Here is a 24,041-nt window from a genome sequence, read left to right as displayed (position 1 = left end):
TATCAATGAATGGGCCTTGAAAATGCTACCAGCAATTAAGAACTAACGACTTAGAAAGTCAGGAAAGAGTCTGGCCAAAGTGTGTCACACAGGCTACTTGAACAGGCTCGGCTGTTGGGTCCCCATCCTAAGCCTAATGAAGCAATCTTTCCCAGGTGATTTTTATGCACAATAAGGCCTGAAGACCACTGCTGAAGAAAAAAATTCACCAAAAGAGGCTTATAAGAAAGCTTCTCATTCCTGCTGAGTTACTACCAGATCAATTTATTTGGTTCAGATTTGAAATTTTGTTATTGTTCTCAACAGCCAGCAGTATGGAATCCCAGTTCCATCACTTATTACGCTTGACTACTTAACATTTCTGGGCCCAGTTTCCTCATTTGTAAAATGAGACTAACAATATCTATCTTGTTGAATTAATATAAGGATTAAATGAGACTTTATGTAAAGCACTTAGCGTCATACCTGTCACATAAATGCTCAGTAAAATATTAGCTGTTTTCTTCATCTTCATCACATTTTTTAATTCAGTCAATGTCACAGTAAAAAGATTATAACAGCCAACAAAAATCATACATCTCCACACAACTCTCTCACAGTTAAGTAACAGAAGTCACTCACAATTAAAAAGCATCTCAACTGTAGAAAACCCAAATGGTAGGAGTCAGATAGCATGTAGACTAGGAAGCATCATTCAGAACCCACAGGGTATCCAACTGGCAATGCCTCAATAATGAACTCTGTAAATATTTTCATCAAGGAATCTATGTCCAAATAAGTCACAAGCCAGTTCCTCATCCAGCTATCCCATGTTTATGTGAAAGCAAGAATTAAGGAAATTACTTTGCTACTAGTTTTACCTCACTGCTACGAGTTTTACCTACTTCAATTTTCACTTCTGTTATCACAAAGAGATATTTTTGAGAAGAGGCATTATAAAACCCCTACATGATCCTAGGTCAATGAGTAAAAAGAATCTACCCTAGGCCAACGTGTAAAAAGAATCTATCAGGTTGAACTACATAAAACTGCCAGTATTTGGCAAGTTTTGACCTACCAAAGCACTAATTGCAATATTGGTTGTTTACTAAATACTCAGAAAAAGATGTGAAACTTTATTGTAAAAATATATTTGGTTAAGCACTACTAAAATATACTTACAACTCCCTCTGGAAAGCTTAAAGAGAGAGTGCTACAAGTCAGAATAAATGACACTAGTATCATTATAAATCAGAGTAATACTCCTAATTAATCCAATAACAATTTTCCAGACAGGGGTCTACAGAGATTAAGTTTCTTGCCCCAAATTAAACAGTGGGAAGAGAAACAGAACCATCAGCAGTCTCTTGACGAATCGTATCTGCTTTGTAAATATCATGTTTCCATGAAAAGTCTGCTTCTTTGATAGAGCTTTCCATCTCAGCAATGCCATCATCACTGGATCCAGTGGTTTAGGCCATAAACCTTGGAGTCTTCCTTGACTCCTCTCTCTCACACACACTATCCATTCTATCAGAAATCCTGTCCTAAATCCACTTATATTTCACTCCACCACAATTAGCCTAGTTAAAGCCATCATCATTTCTTGCCTGTACGAGGCCAACACTCTCCCAGTTTCCCTTATTTCACTTTTCCCTCTTACCCAACAAGCTATTTCTCATACAGAACCCAGAACAATCTTTCTAAAACACAAACCAGATTATGTCACTTCCTGCTCTCAACCCTCTGTTGATTTTTCCAATTGCACATGGAACATTCTTCAGGACAGATCATATGCTAGGCCATAAAACAAGTCTCAATAAATTTAAAAGGACTGAAATCATAAAAAGTATGTCTCTGACCACAATGGAATTGAATTAGGCTCTTAAAATTCCTTTCAACAGAGAGAATTTTGAAATATTCCCAAATAGTAGGAAAGTAAGCAACACACTTATAAAGAACCCATAAGTCAAAGAAAAAATCACCAGGGAAGTTAGAAAATATTTTGAATTGAATGAAATGAAATAAAACATAACAAAATTTATCGGATGCAGTTAAAGCAATGCTTAGAGAGAAATTTGCAGTTTTAATTGCCTATGTTAAAAAAGAAGAAAGGTTTCAAATCAATAACTTCAGCTTCCACCTTAAGGAACTAGGAAAAGAAGCACAAACTAAACCCAGAGCAAGCAAATGGAAGGAATAATAAAAATTAGAGTGGAGATCAATGAAATCAGAAAATGGGGCGGGGGGGGGGGAAGAAAAACTAGTGAAACCAAAAATTGTTTCTTAGAAAAGATCAACAAAATTGGTAAGACTTCAGCCAGACTGACCAAGGAAAAAAAGAAGATCCAATGACTACAATAAAAAATTAAAGAAGGAATATCACTCACTACCAATCAATAAAAATTCAATGAATTATACATGAACAATACAAACTGACGTCAACGAGATCTTTTAGAAAAGATGCACAAATCCTAGAAAGACAGATTACCAAAACCGACTCACGAAGAAATAGAAAATCCAAGCAGACTTAGAAGAAGAAATAAAACTGGTAATTAAGAGAGCTGGAATGGTTATACTAACATCAGACAACATAAGACTTTTATGACAAAAATCGTTGCTAAAGAGTGACATTTTATCTCAATCTATTAGGAAAATATAGAAATGGTAAACAAACAAAGTGAAAAGACAGACCCACCGCTTAAGAGAAACTCTTTGCAAGCATTTATCCGATAAAGGACTTGTACCCATAATATATAAAGAATTCTCAGAACAACAATAAGACGGTGATACAATTTTAAAATGGGCAAAAGATAAATAGACACTTCACTAAAGAAGACACACATATGGTAAATAAGCACAAGAAAAGATGCTGGACACATCACTAGTCACTAAGGAAATGCAAAGCAAAACCACAGTGATACCTCTTCATAGTCACCAAAACAGAATACAGTATCTATAATCAAAAGACAGATAACAACAGAAATTGGAACCCTTATACATTGCCAGTAGGAATGCAAAATGATGCAGGTGCTCTGAAAAACAGTGGCAGTTTCTCAGAATGTTAAAAATAGTTGCCATATGACCCTGCAATTCCAGTCTTAGGTATCTACTCAAGAGAAATGAAAACTTATGTTCCCACACAAACTTGTACATCAATGTTCACAGCAGCCCAAATGTGGAAACAATCTGAATGTCTATCAACTGCTGCATGGATAAACAAGATACTGGGCAATAAAAAGGAATGAAGTACTGACACATGCTACAACATGAATAAACTTTAAAAACATTATGCTAAGTGAAAGAAGCCAGTCACAAAAGGCCATGTATTGCATGATTCTACTTAAATGGAAATTTCCAGAATACGCAAATCTATATAGAGACAGAAAATAGAATAGTGGTTGCCTAGAGCAAGGGAAAGGGCAAAGGGGAATGACTGCTAATGGGTTCCATGTTTCCTTTGGGATGATAAAATTGTTCTAAAATTGGTGATAGTTGCACAATTTTGTAAATATATTAAACCCACTGAATTGTGCACTTTACACAGGAGAATTTTATACTATGTATATCTCAATAAAGCTGTTAAAAAAAACAACTCCTACTAATACTTAAAAAAAAAAAAAAAGTGGGATGCCTGGGTGGCTCAAGTCAGTTAAGCATCTGCCTTCAGCTCAGGTCGTGATCCCAGGGTCCTGGGATGGAGCCCCGCATCGGGCTCCCTGCTCAGTGGAGAGCCTTCTTGTCCTCTCCCTCTGCCGCTCCCCTCCTTGTCTCTCTCTCACTGTCTCTGTCAAATAAAGAAATAAATAAAATCTTAGGAAAAAAAAAAAAGGTAAAGAAAAGAAAAAGAAAAAGGAATAAAGTAGTGAACCAAGTAGGAAAAAAACAAAACCAAAAAAAAGCTTCCCACAAAGGAAAGCCTGGCTTTACACAGGTAAACTCTAAAAAATATTTAAAGAAGAAATAATTCTAACACAATCTTTTCAGGAAAATAAAAGAGGAGAAAACACTTCCCAACTCATTCAATGAGGCCAATATTATCCAGGTACCAAAGTCATGAGAAGACAGATCACAAGAAAACTACAGACCAATATCCCTCATGAATACAGACACAAAAATCCTTAACAAAATATGAGCAACATTTAAAAGGGCTATATACCATGAGTTAAGATTAACCCCAGGAATACAAAGTTGGTTCAACATTAAAAAATTAATATAACATATTAATAGAACAATGGATAAAAGCCACATGACTATCTCAATAAATGCATGAAAATACATGACAAAATCCATTCATGATAAAAACTCTCCACAAACTACAAACAGGAGGAAATTTCCTCACTGATAAAGGGCACTTATGAAAAACCTACAGCTAACATTGTACTTAATGGTGAACAATTAAATGCTTTCCCCTTAAGATTAGGAACAAGGCAAAGAAGGATGCGTGCTCTTATCACTTTCTATTCAACGCTGTACTGGAAGTTCTATCCTACACAATAAGGGGGGGAAAGGAGGAGGAGGAAAAATTAAAGGCATTCAGATTTGAAAAGAAGAAACAAAACTGTCTTTATTTGCAGACCACATTATCTTGTGTGGAGAAAAACCTAAGGAGTCCGTATACAAAAAACTATTAGCACAATAAACGAGTTCATCAAAGCCACAGCATACGAGATCAATGTACAAAAATCAATTGCAGTTCTACATACTTAGCAATGAGAAATCCAAAAATGACACCAAGGAAAAAATTCCATCAAAAAGTACATCCAAAAAGAACGAAATACTTAGGCATACCAAAAAGAATGACATACTTACAAAGGAAGTGCAAGCCCTGTACACCGAAAATTACAAAACATTACTAAGAAAAAGTAAAGATCTAAGTAAACGGAGAGACATTCCAGGTCCCTGAACTAGAAGACTCAATTATTATTAAGAGAGCGGTTCTTCCCAAACTGATCTGCAGATCCACAATACCTACAAAATTCCATAATTTTTTTTTTGTAGAAAATGACCAGTTAAATCGAAATTTACGTGCAAATTCAAAAGATCCACGGTAGCCAAAATTCTGAAAAAGTACTAAGTTGTAAAGACTTGCACGACTGGATTTCAACACTTACTATAAAAGCTATGGCAATGAAGACACTGTGGTATTGGCCTAAGGAGAGACATATGGACCAAAGAACAGAAATCGGCATCCGGAGATAAATCCTACATTTACGGTCAACTGTGTTTTCACAGTGGCGCCAAGGCAATTTGATGGGGTAACGGATAGACTTTTTAATAAATGGTGCTGGGACAACTGGGACAGCCCCGTTCATGAGATGAATTTACATTTCACTTCATGCCACACAGAAAAATTAACTCACAATGAATTATGGACTTGAAAACTTTTTAAAGAGAACATGAGAAACTCTCTGTGCCCGTAGATTAGGAAACGACTTTTCACCAAAAACATGATCCATGAAACAAAAGGCTGGTAAGGTGGACTTTATCAAAATTAAAGATGCTTATACTATGCAAGACAGTATTAAGAAGATGAAAAGGCAGAGACTAGGAGAAGACATGTGCAAATCCTAGGACTGAGAAAGAACTTGTATCTAGAATATTTGAAGAAATGTTACAACTCAGTAAAACAAAAACAACCCAATTTTAAAATGGCCAAAGATCTGAATAGACATTTCACCAAAGAAGAAAAACATATGGCCAACAAGCACATGAAAAGATGCTCAAAATCTTTTCAACGTTCTAATCTGCGTTATTAGGGAAATGCAATCAAAGCCAAAACGAGGTATCATTTCACATCCCAGTACTAAAATGGCTGTAATAAAAGAACAATAACATGTGCTAAAAAAAAGCTCAAACCTGCTACTGACCTGTATAATTAAAAACAGTTAAAAATAGTAAATTTTATATATTTTATCACAATAAAAAATTTTTTTACAGCCCTAATACTTAAAAAAAAAAAAAAGTAGTGAACAAAGTAGGAAAAAATGAAAATGATCTTCCCACAAAGAAACGCCCAGGTTTAGATGGTATCACTGGTGAGTTCTATCATATACATAAAAAAGAAATAACACAATTTTGCATAACCTCTCCCAGGAAACAGAAGAAAACACTTCCAGACTTATTCAGTGAGGTCAATTTAAATGCCTTAAAGTATAAAAGACATAAGATATTGGACCAGAAGTATTAAGAACTGAGTCCAATCCAGAGTTTGTTACCAACTAGTTGCATAGTCTTTGTCAAGTTACTTCACCTTGCTGGGCTTCAGTTCCTTTGTTTGTAAAATAAGAGAGTTGACCAGAGAAATCCTTTCCATCTATATGATATAATTTTATGGTACATTTATTACCTAAAATTTTGTTTAAAATTTGCCCAGTCGTATAATTGGTACAACTTTTCTGGAAAACAACATGGCAATACGTATGCAGTAAGAGCCAGTTCACACTCTCTGACAAAGTTTTTCAACTTCTAGATATTTGTCTTAAGGAAATAATTTAACCAGCCAAAGAACACATAAGAAGATGGTCACTTTGGGGCGCCTGGGTGGCACAGCGGTTTGGCGTCTGCCTTCAGCTCAGGGCGTGATCCCGGCGATCTGAGATCGAGCCCCACATCAGGCTCTTCTGCTATAAGCCTGCTTCTTCCCCTCCCACTCCCCCTGCTTGTGTTCCCTCTCGCTGTCTATCTCTCTGTCGAATAAATAAATAAAATCTTAAAAAAAAAAAAAGAAGAAGAAGATGGTCACTTTAACAAACCCCATGTCCAACAACAGTGGAGTAAGACAGTAACATAAAGAAATATACAATTACTAAAAATTAGTATGAAGATTATGGAAAATATTTGTTGTTAGGTAAAAATAATCAGAATACAAATGATTTAAATATGAAAATGTACACAGTATATAAATTATACACCAAAAAAAAGCATTTCTACTAATGAAAGTGGTATCAGAATTTTGAGTCTATAAGGTTTAAATTACAAAATAGTTTTTGAAATGCTGATACATTATATACTCAGAGAAAAAAATCAGAAACTTGTCCAAAGTACAGATATGAAATATCGAGATTATGTTGATAAGATTCTAAATTACTCTAGCTTGATTAATGCTTCCTAAGAGTGAGTATGAACCTAGGGCCTTCAGTAGAAATCTCAATGATTAAAACTTTTATCAGCTGATACTAGAATTATCAACAGTATTTTACTTGTCCTACCCAGTGTTGAGGTAAAGCCTAGAAGTCTGATTTTATCAAGTACTCATTCAAATACAGCTATAATACTGGGCAGTTCAAAATCCTTATACCTGATCATTTCATTTATCACTGTCAACCACTTCCAAGTTCTCACTTTAAAATTTCTCAGGCAGCCTTCATTTGTAAATATATAATCCACAAAACATCTGAGTTATACACCATTAAGGTTCCTCTCTCTTAAGGACAGAAAAGAAGCGAGCATCTAGCTTCTGGATTTTCCTTTGTATTCCATTCCTATGGCTGCCTGGCAGAACAGGGATTTCAAGAAGATCCAGTCTCAGCATTGCCAAGGTCAGTGGAGAGAATACTTGGTGAATGATCATGGGCACAATCCCAGTAATAGCAGGTTGAACCATAAGAAATAATTTCTGTATGTCAAAAGAGTAGACCATTGATAACTGCATATGGCTCAACCAATGTCAATGCGTCTGTATTAAGGAAAACTTTCTGTCCCCTTTCAACTCTTTAAAACCACTATCAAGGATTCTCTCCTTGATCTTTTCAATGAATATACTTATGTGAGTCATTATCTCCAAAACCAGAATTAAAGCAATTTTAAATTTTAATTTTTAAGCAATTTTTACATGTTTGCATTAAAATGAAGTGCTTTAACAGCAGCCAACCAAAGAATAAATATCAGAATTATCCCACTCTAACTCAATTCTTGTTAGTCAAGTTCCTCTTCACAAAGCATTAAGTTTTCACATTTTCAGAGCAATGCTTCTTCCACTTCCAACTGAAATCCATCCATATTGAGAGCAACTCACCTGAAACTACCATAGACTATAAGTAGAATGGAAATCAGAAATGTAGACACTTGACTGGAATCCACCAGGGAATAGGCCCTAGAGAAATAAGAGGGGGAAAAAAATTAGATCAGATGCCAGAAATCCTCATGGAGTTCTGGTGGAGCTCTATCCCACTAAGTTTCATTATTGTCTTTAAGTTAAAAAAAAAAAAGAGTGTAAATTAGCATGCACAAAACAGCATAATTAAAATAATTCTGCTAATTTAACATATAAAGAATATGTTGTGTAGGTTCACAGCTATTATTAGTTAACACTCTAAGGATGTTAAATGGTATCAAAGTGAAAACCCCACCTCTGTACACCACATATGCCTACAATATCCACTCCCAATTCAAGAAGTACCAAAATATCTACCATCACTGTGCCAAAGATTAAAAAGTCTCAGTGATTAAACTGTTATCAGTCAATAGTATTTTACTGCTTTTCCTCAGTCATGAGATGAAGCCTGTACCTCTCTCCTGAACTCCATTTCCATTTTTATAATTGCCCACTGGTTCTCCCCATCTGGGAGTCCTACAGGAGTTCTTCCAAGACAACGAGGTCCCAAATTAAAGTCAGTATCCTTCCCTTCATGTACCTGATCCTTTCAAGGAATGGAATCACGATTCCTTCAGTTCAAAGCTAGAAGTCGGCTGCATCTCTGATACCCTCTTCTCTTACTTCACACATATAACGACAGTCAGCAAGTCCTGCAAATGCCACATGCCCAACTATCCCACTTCTCTAAATCCTACTGGCAAATTCTTTAGCTCCCTTCTATGGCTTGACCAACAGAAATCTTGTGTGTAAGTCTGTCCCCAGGAGTTAACCCTTCACACTATCATTCTTGTTCGGGATTTTCCTAAAACAAATTTCTCTTCATTTCTTCATTCAGCAAATATTTAATGATGCCTCTGTGCCAGGCACTCTGCTAACAACTGCGGATACAATAACAAACAAGACTGTCTTGATCCCTCACTGAATGTTCTAAAGGAATAAAAAATTAAGCTCCATTCTTTCCAAAGGAATAAAAACGGAAAGCTAACACAAGCAAGTGAATCTAATCATGGAAAATGTTGTAAATGGGAGAGAGACGAGTACAGGGTCCTCTGAGAATATATACTAGGTGGATCCTATCAAGGAATTGGGCGGGGGGGGGGGCTTCCTTAGGGGAATAGATGAATGAGGGAGATACAAGACACAATAATGGACTTGGTGATTGTTTATGGGAACTAAGAGAGCATTCCCAGCTTTCTGCTGAGCAGCTGGTGGATGGCTGGCTGTACCATTAAGCAAAAAAGGCAACATATGGAAGCAGATTCCTTGTATGTTGGGTTTTGGATTGTTGAGGAGACAGGTGGACATGTGGATCTAGAGCTCAGAAGCAGCTCTAAGCCAAAGATATATATTGGGAGCTCATCACTTTCAACATGGTAATTGAAACCATAGGTGTGCATGAGACTGCCTCGCAGCAGTGAGAAGAGGACCCAGGAAGAAAGCCTGAGAAACTTCTAAAATATAAAGGTCAGGAAGAAGGAGAAGCTGCAAAACAAACAGACACACCCCCCAAAATGAAAGAGAAAGAGGAAGAAAACCCAGAAAACCCAGGAGAGCAGGGGGTGATGAGAGTGTCTCACAGAGGCAGCAAGATCAGATGGTGCCTGATTTAAACCCTTGCTCTACCACTTACCAGGAGTTACTCAACCTAAGTTCAGCTTCTTCACCTATAAAATGCAAATAATGGCACCTACCTTAAATAGATATTAAACAATCAAATGAGGGGTGCGTGTCGGTTACGTGTCTGCCTTCAGCTCAGGTCATGATCCCAGGGTCCTGGAATAGAGCCTCACATGGGGCTCCCTGCTCCGCTGGGAGCCTGCTTCTCCCTCTCCCCCTCCCCCTCCCCCTGCTTGTGCTCCCGCAAGAGCACACTCTCTCTCTCTGTGTCAAATAAGTACAATCTTTTAAAAGAAATCAAATGAGATAATTCCTATAATGAGCTGAATGCAGTAAGTACTCAATTAACAATCACTGTTAGTATTAACAGGGAGAGGTCACCCGTGCAGAGATAGTAAGATAAAAACTGAAGTGTCCACTGGATTTATTTACCATTTAAGTCACCTGTGATCTTAAGAACACTTTAAGGCGTGGTGGTGATGGGGGTCAGGTTGGAACTGGCTGAGAAGTTAGATTTAGGCAGATGGAGACCGACGTATTCATGAAAGGCACAAGGAAGGAAACAGCAGTGGGAGAGGAATGTAAGGGTAAGGGAGGCCTGCAAAAATTTTGTTTTAAAGATGTACTTATTTGAGAGAGAGACACACACACCGAATGCACATGCAGGGGGAAGGAGGAGCAGAGGGAGAGAGAGTGTCAGGCAGACTGTGCTGAGCGTGGAGCCCCATTCGGGGGTCGATCCCATAACCCCAAGATCACAACCTGAGCCAAAACTCAGATTACAATGCTTAACCAACTGCGCCACCCAGGTTCCCCAGGCCTGAATTAATTTTTCTTTCTTTCTTTCTTTCTTTCTTTCTTTCTCTCTCTCTCTCTCTTTCTTTCTCTCTTTTTTTTAAAGATAGGAGATACTCAATCTTTTGTGTATGCTGACAGGCAATTATCCCAGTGAGGAGGGAAAGACTGGTGATTACAGAGGAGGAGAAGTTTCCTTTACTCTTTCTAAAAAACAGGACACACAGCGAGATTTCATGGTAAGATTTGTGGTCTGTAGTGTCACCTTTTTGATCTTCAGTTTTTAGAGGCACATACTGAAGTAACTCTGGGTGAAATGACAGGATTTTAAGGTTTGCTTTAAAACGTCCCAGAAAAGAAAAAAAAGGTAGGGGACAGATTTTTTTTTTAAAGGCAAAATTATTTTTTTAAACATTTTATTTATTTATTTGAGAGAAGAGTAGAGCAAGCAAGCGAGAGAGAGACAGAGAGAGCAAGAGCGGGGGTGGGGGGCAGAGGGAGAAGCAGACTCCCTGCTGAGCAGGGAGCCCGATGTGGGGCTCGATCCCAGGACCCTGAGATCATGACCTGAGCTGAAGGCAGACACTCAACTGACTGCGCCACCCAGGTGCCTGTAAAGGCAAAATTATTTTTAATTATTGAAGCTAGAATGATAGGTACATGGGAATTCATTATAAAGCTGACCCTTAAACAACCTAGGGGTCAGGGATGCTGACCTCCCTTCACAGTCAAAAATCCATGTACAACTTTTGACTCCCCAGATACTTAACTATTAATAAACTGTTGACCAAAAACCTTACCAATAACATCAACAGTTGACTAATACATATTTTGTATATTACATATTATATTTTTATAATAAAGCTAGAGAAAAGGAAATATTAAGAAAATCATAAGGAAAGTACATTTACAGTCCTGTAGTGTATTTACAAAAAAAAAAAAAAAATCCACGTATAAGTGGACCTGTGCAGTTCAAACCCCTGTTATTCAAGAGTCAACTATACTCCTCTCTACTTTTGTGTATTTTGAAAACTTCCACAAAAAGTTAAAAAAGAAAAAAAAACCACCTTTTTTCACAGTAATATGAAAACTGGTGAGACAGTTAAAAGTGTGAGAGGCAGATGAATACAGGAACGTCTGCTCTGGGTCATAAGTTCTGACCACAGCACCCCACAGTAGGCAACCACCCCTTCCTAAAATTTCAGTCAGCAGAGGGAATGGAGATGCAGGAGACAGGACAGCCACGCTAGCCTGTGTTCAGCAATGCAGCTGTGGCTGGCCAATGTGTCTTCTTTCAGACAGACAACGAGATGACGTAGACAGGGCTTACCCACCACAAGACTACATTTCATGTATTAGGAAAACTGATTCAAACAATTTCTCTTTATTTTAGAATTATGTTTCTTGCTTTGACTCTCATTTTTGTACATATCTCTTCTTAAGATTCTGAAAACAAATGACCTCTGTTTAGAAGGAACATTTTCTTAAAATTAAAAACAAATTTTTGGGAAAACATCATATAATCATATGGTACAAAAATCAAAAACTATGTATATCAAAAGGTGCACAGCAGAAAGTCTCACTCCCATCTAGTTTCCCCCAGGCCTTCTTTAGATAACCACTTTTATTAGTTTCCTGTAGAGCCTTCTAGAATATATAACATAAACACATATTATTTTTCACCATTTCTTATACAAAAGGTAAGACTGTACTACCCCTACCCTCCTTTTACAATATAGCCTAGAGATCTTCCTATATATCAGTATGTGCAGATTTTCTCTTTTTAATTTTCTTTTAAGCTGCATAGTATTCTACTGTGTGGATACACTGAAAAACACAGGTTTTTTGTTTTTTTGTTTTTTTTTTAAAAACAAATCCCTTTTAGATGGACACTGGTTGTATCCAAAAATTCTCTTAACCACTCTTGTACGATAAAAAGTGTAAGTTATACCTGCAATGCACACATGAAATGACACCTCTGTGTAAAACAAAGGCCTTAAAAGTGAGACTGCTGGATCACAGAGGAAATACACATGCAATTTGATAGATATTGCCAAACTGCCCTCCAGAGACATTATATCATTTTGCATTCTCACCAGCAACGGATTAGAGTTCCTCTTTCCAAAGCCTTGTCAACAGTGTCATGTAATTTTTGAATTTTTACCAATCTGAAACATGAAAATTGGTATTTCAATATTGCTTTCATTTGCATTAATTTTCTGATGTAATTAAAATTATAAAAATTGATTAGAAGTGAGCGTACATGGCTTTTCACATGATTAAAGGATAGTAGGCATTTTAAAAAATATATACATTTTTTCCAGATTCCAGAGCTATAATAAACAAAGGCAGACTTTTTTTTTTCCTCCTTTTTTAAAGGATCTTTTCTTTTGCTGGTGTTTTACTTGGACTGGATGCCTTGGCTTTTTTATACCCTTTGTATTCTGAAGCCTATTGTCATTACTTAAAACGTAGATTAGAGTCTAAACTTCCCAAACTTAGTTATCTTAAGATCCCCTACTATTGTTTATTCCTTTTGCTACATCTCTCAAATCCGTGGCGACTCTCCAGAGACTCATCACTTAAGACTTCTAGAAGTTTGGGGTTGAACTGCTACTAAACCATCTCTTTGTGTCTTTCAAAGATCCTCTGGGCTGTGCTCTTGTCTCTGTGGCTGACCATCTTGTAGTCACTGGCTTTCTTCAGTCTTTTTCAAGGCAAGGGTTTGACCATGTGCAAAATACCTCCTAAAGAGGCTGACCAGGGCTACCAGCCAATAAGCATTACCCACCGCAGAACTAAATACTAGTTTCAGAAAATGGTTTCTTCTAGACTGAACAGTTCTATTTTTCCAATCTATACAAGAAAATCTGGAGAAGGCTGACTCCTGATATATCCATGGTATTTTATAACTTACAATAAAATTTTAAGAGGTTATTTCATTGCAAACTGTACCAAGTATCACATAATTAGAAGTTATAAATTATTTCATGGGGTTATTTGAAATGTCCTATTACTTCAACTCAAATTACCATTATTTACAAAAAGCTTTTTAACACAAAGAATTACGGCTTAAAATTAATTTTAGCCAATTTGCATTTTAAAAACAGTATTGATTTTCTTTTTAAAAAATTACAAAAATGGGGGCGCCTGGGTGGCACAGCGGTTAAGCGTCTGCCTTCGGCTCAGGGCGTGATCCCGGCGTTATGGGATCGAGCCCCACGTCAGGCTCCTCTGCTATGAGCCTGCTTCTTCCTCTCCCACTCCCCCTGCTTGTGTTCCCTCTCTCACTGGCTGTCTCTATCTCTGTCTAATAAATAAATAAAATCTTAAAAAAAAAAATTACAAAAATGGGGCGCTTGGGTGGCTCAGTCGGTTAAGCGTCCGACTCTTGATCTCAGGGGTCATGATCTCAGGGTCGTGAAATCGAGCCCCATGGTGGGTTCGTGCTGAACTCGTAGTCTGCTTGTTCCTCACCCTCTGCTCGCTCTCTTTCTCTCTCTCAAATAAATAAAAATATTTTTAAAAAATCACAAAATAATTCATGTTCATTGTAACAACTCAAACAATAGGTAAGAAGCAAAAGTACAACTGCCTCCTCCCTCCCGTCTCTACACTCCCATTCCCGAGGAGTAGACACTGTTTACAATTTGGTATGTGCATCCTTCTATATAAATTGTGAATGCAGAATGTATACACAGCCATAAAAACGGACACACACATATTCTTCTACAACTTACTTTTTTTGAAAGTTCAACTACATACCAAGAGCTATTCTTCTCTATTGCCTTACCTTATTGGCCTTTGGGTATAAAATTAAGTCATGGAAAACCTGACAATGTAGAAAACATTCTTCTTTTTCTTTACTTTGAGAGAAATCTTCTATGTTCAATGAATACAACTTTTAATCACATACACACTATCTAAAAATTCTTATTTCTGAGCTCTTAACAATAGTAGGATTTCCCAATGCTTCACACTTTTTCATCTCACTTGACTTTCTAAATTAGGAGGGTAGACTGTTGTTCCTAACCTCAACAGAAACAAATGGATGCCTGTGCCTGTGTTGCTCTTTTTCGTCAATTTAAGATTTAGTGAAGACAGGAACATTTCTATTGCCCTTTTTCCAAAGGCAAACTATGGAATCCCACAGGTAAAAGATTATGTCCATATCCTGACACTGAAGAATCAAACCTGTGAAAAACATGAGGAAGCACTGCACCTTGCACTCTGGCAGATGCACTCTAACAACTCCTGTCAGGCCTGGAGGCTATCAAAAGCATTCATATTATACATAATATTACATTTCAAACATGTATAGAAATCATTTTTGGAAAATAACGTCTGCTTATAAAATGTGAACATACTAGCACATTTTGTCACAGGCACTGAACATGTTAGAACATTCTGCTACCTCAAACAACCTGACGATGAAGTTTTTCTTTTTTCACATTTACCAGAAAACCTTCTGCCACTTATATTCCCTAAGTGTAGGGATTTCTTTGCATAGAGGCATTGTTTTATGAATCACTTAAGTTTACATCACTAGAGGTTGCCTGTGTCAAGTTTAAGTAGAAATATGTACACTTTAACAATTAAGTTTAAAAATCCCTGAGGACAGAAGGAACTATTTAGCTGATGATAAGCCTAGGATGTAGTTAGAAACACAAGTTCTCCCCCTCGCACCAGCTGTCTTATTCAACAGTCTGCTGGGTCATGTTGTATCTTAATCAATACAAAGAAATACAAAAACAGCAAAAGTAAAGACTGAATGGAACATGAGCTCAAATACCAAACTGCACTGTCTAATATGGCAGCGATTAGCACTGAAACAGCCACTAGCCACTAGCCACATGTGCTTATTTAAATTTAATTAAAAATTTGGTTCACTGGTTATACTAGTTGAATTTCAAGTGTCCAATAGCTGGTGGCTACTGTACTGAATGTCCAGCTAAAGAACATTTCCATCAAAGCAGAAAGTTCTCCTGACTGCACTGACATATACTTGTATAGGAAGATGCCCATATTTTATTTCAAAACTGGGCTTCTGGGGTTTTCCTGGTGGTAAGAGCAACATGTGACATTTTACTGAGCGCTTAATTCTCACAACCGTTCTGTGAGGTTAGGTCCTACATGTCCACAACCCCGTAGCCAAAACAATACCTTGTAAACAGATGTGTTGCAGAACTCCAAACTTTTTGGATCTTACACAGAAAACACCCTCAATGGAGTCTAGTGCAGTATCCTACAATCAAATATTAATGTTTCTGTAGTGACACATGAATAACCACACTACATAAGGTAAATAAAGATTAGAAATCACTTCACAACAGCTTAGGTCAGATTTTGCTTCCAAATGAATTATAGAAAAACTCTGGGTCTTCAGAATTTGGGGTTTGGGAATTGTAGACCTGTGTGATTATCACTATTTTGAGGTGAGGAGCCAGGTGCAGGTCTGAACATAAGCAGCCTTACTCCAGAGTCTCCCAAATTGAGTTGATCATCTGATGACAAACTTGGGAGTCAGGAAGCTCCAGTTACTTTCTATCTTTAATTATACTAACACTAGCCATGTGATCTTCCCTGGGCAAGGCTTTACATCTTTCTGGTCTCTATAAAATCCGCTTTTGGCCTAGATAAACTTGGGAGGCCCAACTAATTTTTATTTTCAAGATTCTAGGTTTTTATATTGTGTTTTTCCTCCAAAAATTAGAAGTATTACAAGAAATATCCTTTTCTGTTTGGCTGATCACTGGCATGGTATATATAGGTAAATTAGCACTGTTTTCAGGACACTGAAAACTGTTATTTACTTTTTTTTTTTTTTTTTAGTATAGCTGACATACAACGTTACATATTTTCAGGTGTACAACATAGTGATTCACCAAGTTTATACATTATGCTATGTTCCCCACAAGCTACCATACAACTGTTACACATAACTATTATAATATCATTGCTTATATTCCTTATGCTGTGCCTTTTATTCCTGTGACTTATTAATTCCGTACCTGGTTGGTTTAATCAACCCAGGGAAAATTCTTCTCTTGGGTCGCTTTCTAAAAAAATTGGCCAGCCCTACGGTCTAACCACGGCTCTTTTGTTCCTTTGTCAAACAGACTGTTTAATAAAGGTTTTCACTGCTGATAATGATGGGAGAAGAGGGCCTCGTCCATACCTCTCTCCCCTCTTCTCTTGGTCCACAAAAAGAAGTGAAGAAAGAATCACCAGCACTTCAGAAGTATGAAGAGATCCTAGAACTTTAGTACAGAATTGGGGTCTGGGCTTTGAAGATACAATCAGAGTAGGGTAGGCAGGGAGGGAAATGTATTCCAAGGAAAAAAGGGTAGGTAGTCTGGCAATTCTAGTAAATCAAAGCCCCGCAATCTTCTTTATTTCACAGCCTCTTCCTATCCCATACTTCAAACTCTCCCAAAGCCATCAGCAGAAATGTGTCATCTCTCAAGACCTCCTAGTGAGGTGTTTTTGCCAGAGACTTGATGCACATTAAAGACAGGTACATACTCTAAACTCTGAAACAAAGGAATTCCTACTGAAATGCAAAAAGAAACTAAATACATGTATCTTAGATGTAACCAAAATCAGGTTAGCCAAATGTACTGCAGACAGACTTGGGAGACTTTGCCAAGTGATGTATTAAGCACAGGTTAGCTGTTGAGATATTTTATATGGTCACTATGAAAACCCCTAATTCTTTCACTACAGTCTCCCTTAATAGACAAAGACAAAAAGCTACCAGAAAGATCTCTCGTATACAGTAAGATTATATTCTACACCCTAAGATTTTTAGAACCATGCTGGATTTTATTTAGTAATTGCTCTCCAGTCAAACATCTATTTCTAGCTGCTTAACCAGCAAGTGCTTATAACACATATCCTGCTAAAAATCATGCCAAACTGAGACACAGAGAGTACTGTTCTATAATGTGTTCTGTGTGTCAGCCTTCCAGCTATACAATGAAAGCATTCTTATCCATCCAACAAACCAAGCAACTAATATTCCAACCCGGCACAGACAGTGCCCTAGACTAGCACTTCGCAAACTTTTTCATCTTGAAAACTATTTACATCTTGAAATGAAGACCCCTTATTGCTTTTGTTCCTGTGGGTAATAACAATTAGAAATTAAAAATGAGAAAAACTAAAAACATTTACTAACTCATTTAAATATAACAAAACCATTACATGAGCATAATTTTTTGAAAGATTTATTATTTACTTTAGAGAGAGAGAAAGAGAGAGCAGGGGGGAGGGACAGAGGGAGAGGGAGTCTCAAGCAGACTCTGTGTTGCGTTGGTGCTGAGATCAGAGCCCAACAAGGGCTTCATCTCACGACCCAAAGATCATGACCTAAGCCAAAATCAAGACTTAGACACTTAACTAACTGCACCATCCAACTGCCCTGAGAGTAAATTTTTTTTAAAAGAGTAAGAACTATTTCCCAAAATGAAAAAGAATTTAGTGAGACAAGGGGCATTCTCTTACATTTCTGCACACCTCTTTAATGTCTGGCTTAAAAGGAAGAGAGCCGGACTCTTCATACCTGTTTCTGCATTCAGTCTGTTGCCATACATTGCTTTAGTTGAATGCTACAGAGAAGGAAATCTGGCCTTATACAGATGGGTAGCTGGAAAAGGGAGGGGTACTGTAATAACATTTTCAGATAACTGAGGATACTCTTCTTTGATACTACATAAAACTTCAGCAAGTGGTAATTTCTTAAAGGTTAGTTTCAAAGTGAAATCTGAAACCATACCAGTGAATTTTTTGTTATGTTAATCCAATGGATTATGGATTATGTTAAAATCCAATGGATTATACCGTACTCTGAATGGATCCTCTACCATGGATGATTTTGTAACACCATACATTTGTCATCTGGAAAATACTGGTTCATTGAGTTACATAGCTTTTCCACATGTTGTCACATTTCATTATACAATATCTGAAAAACCACGTTTGTTACTATCATTCCTGAGGTTAATGATAACAGATATAAATTTTCCAAAATTCTAATTTTCACTAAAAAGTTCAAATTTTATCACTGGTGAAAGTACTGCGTGTGTGTGATTTTTTTTTTTTTAAGATTTTATTTATTTATTTGACAGAGAGAGACAGGGCGAGCAAGGGCAGAGACAGAGGGAGAGGGAGAAGCAGACTCCCCGTTGAGCAGGGAGCCCCAAGTGGGACTCAATCCCAGGACACTGGGTCATGACCTGAGCTGAAGGCAGACGCTCAACTGACTGAGCCACCCAGGCACCCCCCACCTTTTTTAAGTGACAGGTTCACTTTATTCATTTGGGAAAAACTGTCAAACATCAAAGTATGAATAACTCTAGTCATTCTTCAAGTAAAAATAGTATTCCAAGAAAAAAGTAGCGAGTTCAGTGGTGAGCATCTCACATAACTACACAAGTGTTTTTTCAAGAAAACCAATGGTACTTCAGTATACAGCAGAAGTGCTTAACGAGAACTTTCCATTTCATTATTAAAAAATGTGTTCTCAAGGGTTGAGATTTAGTGAAAGTAACTTTCACTGCTTCACCGTAAATGAAACTGCCTTTTTTTTTTTTTAACAGTGTGTGCATGGTGGTGAAGAATATAGTGATTACTATAATAGTTTGATGCCACTACCCTGATTCCTGTTAGAGCCCAGCAATGGTCTTACCCACCACAACTTTTCACCATAAGAAAAAAAATTCAAAATGAAAAAGACAAATAACTTTAATGGCATTATGCAGTTTGGCCCTATAAGCCCCCTTAAAAGGGTCTGAGGAACTCTGAGGGATTCAAGGACCACACTTTGAGAACTGCTGCCTTATACATTTACCCACAAGCCCTGGCTATACAAACTGCTAGCATTTTCTCATATGCAATTCCAAAATCAGAAAACACCAAGAAGTAGTGAATAATCTTTTTGCTATGCAAGATTTTTGGCTTTAAATATGATATATAGAATGACTTATATACCAGGCCTTGGAAATGCTACAATCTTTCCCTTTAAGGTGGAGTATGTTGAAAGAGGATTTAATTTGTATTTTTTTAAGGTTTTATTTATTTGTGTGTGTGTGTGTGTGTGTGTGTGTGAGAGAGAGAGAGAGAGAGAGAGAATGCACATAGAGTGGGGAGAGGCAGAAGAATCTGAGGTAGACTCCACACTGAGTGGGGAGCCTGATGCAGGGCTCAATCTCACAACGGCGGGATCATGACCTGAGCTGAAACCAAGAGTCAGAAGCTTACCTGACTGAGCCACCCAGGCGCCCCTTAATTTGTATTTCTATCTAAAATATTTATCTAACATATTACAATGTCCACAATCCCCTTCCACATTTTTCCATATTTTAAGGGGAAAAAAAACCCAAATATGTATCCTAAGCTTAATAATGGAATAGGTAATCTTATTAAATAAAATTTTAATGAAGTAAATCTTTATGTGCAAGATACAAAGTAAGACAGTCACTTAAGATGGTTACAATCTAGTAGGAAAGACACAGCATACAAGGTGACAGAATGTAATGTTTTCATAAGAGAAATTAAGTGTTATGGGAGGTGCTATGGGTTGCCACATACCAGGAGTGGGCAAACTATGGCCAACTGCTATTCAGTAAACATAGTCAAGCACATTCATTCAGGTATTGTTTACTGCTGCTCTAGTGCTTCACTGGCAGAGCTGTAAAGTTGTGACAGTCTCCACATAGCCCACCAAGCCCAAAATATTTACTATCTAGTTCTATATGGAAACAGTTTGCTCACCCTTGTATATTGTTGTTACTGCACAAAGCTACCTGGCTAAGAGGACCAGCCAATGTTAAAATACGGCCTACCCTTTCCTTCTAGAGAATGCAGCTTGACATTGGGCACAAAGCCTGATGAGCAGAACCTTGCGTCCTAGTGGGTGGATGCAAATACCTGGTGGGAAGGGCATCTTTTCCTTTCACAAAGGTGATTATTTATGAGCCCGAGCCCACTTGGCCAGGGAGGCACTATTTCCTGCTTTGCACAAAGAGGTGTGTGTATGTAGCCTAGCAAGAGTCACGAACATCTGAGTCACACCATGAAGATGGTTGGATTTCCAATATCAAAATATTTTTGGATCAGAAATGAGAATTTTCATTCTTTTATATCCCTTCATTAGCACCAAATACTTTATGGAAAGAACATATATGAGATGTACCATATGTTAATATTTTACATTTTACCCAGCCAGTACGGTAAAAATTATTTCCATCAGAAATGCAAAACCTGTGGACTGAGCAAATTCCTATGAAAGAAAGGTATTAGTCTCCAAGACAGTAAAGATGATTTGTAGTCATTTTCTTTTCAGATGGATTTTACTGCATAGGACAGATAAGAAAGGGTTTACAGTGCTCCAGTGAAACAGAAAGAAGACCATACACTGAAAGATTCCATGGCAATACACTTCCATTCTTTCCTATGAATTACTCTTTTAGACAGGTCCTCATATTATAATTTCAAAAGCACATGCTTTTTTTTGTGTGTGTGTGATTTGAGCATACACCCAGCAACATAATTGTAACTTCTGTGTTAATACACCAGCCTCCAGAAATAGACCCGTATTAGCTGTAACAGATATATTTTTAAGGCAAGGGAAAAACCTAGGCAATTGGTTTTCTCAAAGTAGACAGGTACAAGCTGGAATAAAGTGGTTTGTGTATTTTCATTTGACCAAGGGACTCATTTTCAGAAAAGAAACTTACAACGCAGCTTTCAAAGACATTTTTGTATCACTATCCAAGACTGCTTTAGAACTTGAACTAAATAAACTTCCTCACAAATTTACAAAAATTTGTGTTAACATGCTGGCCAAGATTAATATTTCATAAAGGAACTTTTCCTGGATGTCTAAATGCTCTCATGATATATGTCCATAAAACTTAGTATAAGGCCTATGTATATACCCAAAACAAGTGAAAGCAGGAACTCAACAGATACTTGTATACATGTTCATAGCAACATTATTCACAACAGCCTAAAGGTGGAAGCAACTAAAGTGTCCATCAATGAATGAATGGGTAAAGCAAATGTGGTGTATATATACAACTGAATATTATGCAGCCATAAAAAGGAAGGCAATTCCGATACATGCACAACACAGATGAACTCTGAAAACATGGCAAGTGAAATAAGCCAGACACAAAAGGACAAATAGTGTTTGATTCCACTTATATGAGGGGCCTTTAGAACAGGCAAATTCACAGAGAGAAAAAGTAGAGTAGAGGTTTCGAGGACTGGGAATTGTTGTTTAATGGGTACAGAATTCTGTTTAAGATGACAAAGGAGCTCCAAAAATGGATAGTGGTGATGGCTGCACAACAACCTAAGTGAATGGACTTAATGCCACTGTTCTGTATACCTACAGGTGGTTAAACTGATAACTTTTGAATTTATCACAAAAAAAAAGAAGGGGATTATTTTTTAACATTGCTCTTAAAAACACCGCAAACTGATTTTCACTTCATGAGTCTCATTACAAGATTATTCTCTGCCATTTAATACTGATAATATAGTAACTTTACATATAATTCTGTAAACAAAGCCTCGAAAGCATGCACACAATTCCAAAATTTGGACTTTAAGAAGAAATTTTGTGATGACTTATAAAAGTCAATGCTACAGGGCACCTGGTGGCTCAGTCGGTTAAGCCTCCGACTCTTGATTTTGGTTCAGGTCATGAACTTGGGGTCTTGAGATCAAGCCCCGCTTCAGGTTCTGCACTCAGCTGGGAGTCTGCCTGAGATTCTCGCCCTCTCCCTCCTTGTGCTTACAGGCCCACTCGCTAAAATAAATAAATAAATCTTAAAAAAAAAAAGTGGATGCTACAGGTTGACATTTAGTCATTTCCTGGTAGCTAACCTTTCCTAGTAACAAGTCTATTTCTGTAGACAAGCAAAAAGATGCCTGACAATTCAAGTCACAGTGCCTCCATTACTTCTGTCAAGATAAACCAGAGTTAAACGGAAATGTCCCAGAACAAGGGGAATTTCTAAGACAGTCTGAATTGCAGTAAGAAATCTCCAATGCCCATTAAGGTACTTTCACCTGCATAGACTGTGGTCACCTCAAATCCAACACATCTAAAACCAAACAAATCTCCCCATCCCCTTGCAAAATCTAACGTCTCTAACGTCTACTACACGCTCCTACAGTAATAACTGCTTCTGTCACTGTCCCATCCTACTTATTGCATCACTGCATGCATGACTATTGAAATTAGTACAGTGATACGTGCTGGCAGTCCAAGATAAAGACTCAGCCCCCTATCATCCACCAAGAATTGTCTGATAAGGAAAGAGAGAAGTAAAGAGGCTCTCAAATTAATAAGTGGCTAGGTGTAGAGGCTCACCTTGGAGGCCTATGTAAGAGTATGGTCTGCTGGGAGATTACAAATAATCCAGTAGTTCTGCTGGACTAGAGAAAACTGAGCAAGAGAAGCAAGAGATGTGAGGGAGCAAGCATGGGTGGGAAAGACAGAGCAAGAGAATGAGCAAGAGCTAGAATGTACTCCCACAAGACTATCTGTTGAGAGTTGCTCCAGCTGGGGGAGGGGGAAGGTGATGTAGTGAAAAGACAAAAGGCCAGAAAGGTTAAACAGGCCAGGTCCAACCTTCTAGGGATTCAAGCTGGATTGCCGTCTCTGCTAGTGTCTTCTTGACACAATCTGGCTTCTGCCCTCAGTACTCCAAGCAACATGCTCGTCTCTCCCCAAGATCAGCAATAATATTATTTCATCTATTAAACTTCAGTCAGTATCTTACTTGGCATGTACCCTCTGGCCCCCCGCAGGATCTGACAACAGTGACTGCCTCTTTTTCCTGAAACAATTTTGTTCCAGCTTCCACAATTTTCTTCTGGATTTCTTCCCACCCCTCTGGTTCCTAAACTTCTTAGTCTCCTCCTCTGCCCATCAGGGTTCTGCCATCAGTTCTCTTCACCTCTTATTCCACACATTGTCTTTGGGAGACACCGCCCACTGTCATGTGATGACTTCCTCCTCTAAGCAGTAACGCTCTTCTATGGAGTAGCGCATCAAGCGGATGAAGTAACTGAAACATAGTTAGGTTAATCAACCTTTTTCTTTTTACTATAGTCATTGTGTTTTGTATAATTCACTATGAAGAAATTTGAAAAGGGTAGCATGGAAAATGATTACAGGAAGAAGCAGGCTAAAGACCAATACACCACATAATCCCACTTTTATTAAAAATGGGACTTACTATTTCACATTTTTGTATTATGTGATTTTTTAAAATAACACGAACATTTTTTAGAACTGTGGTCAGGATCTCAGAGGACATGTTAAGAAAAAGAAGTGCTTGTGATTTCTGATTTGGCTATATTTTTCATTTATTTATTTATTTAAAAGATTTTGTTTATTTATTCGACAGAGATAGAGACAGCCAGCGAGAGAGGGAACACAAGCAGGGGGAGTGGGAGAGGAAGAAGCAGGCTCATCGCGGAGGAGCCTGATGTGGGGCTCGATCCCATAACGCCGGGATCACGCCCTGAGCCT

The 24,041-nt window shown here is 37.7% G+C and overlaps 1 protein-coding gene across 1 annotated transcript in view; it reads right to left on the bottom strand.

Annotated features, from left to right (window-relative positions):
* SPPL3 (signal peptide peptidase like 3) overlaps positions 1–24,041 on the bottom strand; it is a 139,649-nt gene that overhangs the window by 37,546 nt on the left and 78,062 nt on the right. Inside the window, exon 2 of the mRNA XM_040619834.1 lies at positions 7,997–8,074. Within this exon, the coding sequence (XP_040475768.1) occupies positions 7,997–8,074 (78 nt within the window). The remainder of the gene's footprint in view (positions 1–7,996; positions 8,075–24,041) is intronic.

Source organism: Ursus maritimus, unplaced genomic scaffold (genome assembly GCF_017311325.1).
Source record: "Ursus maritimus isolate PB19 unplaced genomic scaffold, ASM1731132v1 scaffold_33, whole genome shotgun sequence".
Lineage (NCBI taxonomy): Eukaryota > Metazoa > Chordata > Mammalia > Carnivora > Ursidae > Ursus > Ursus maritimus.
This window is presented reverse-complemented; position numbering and strand designations above follow the sequence as displayed.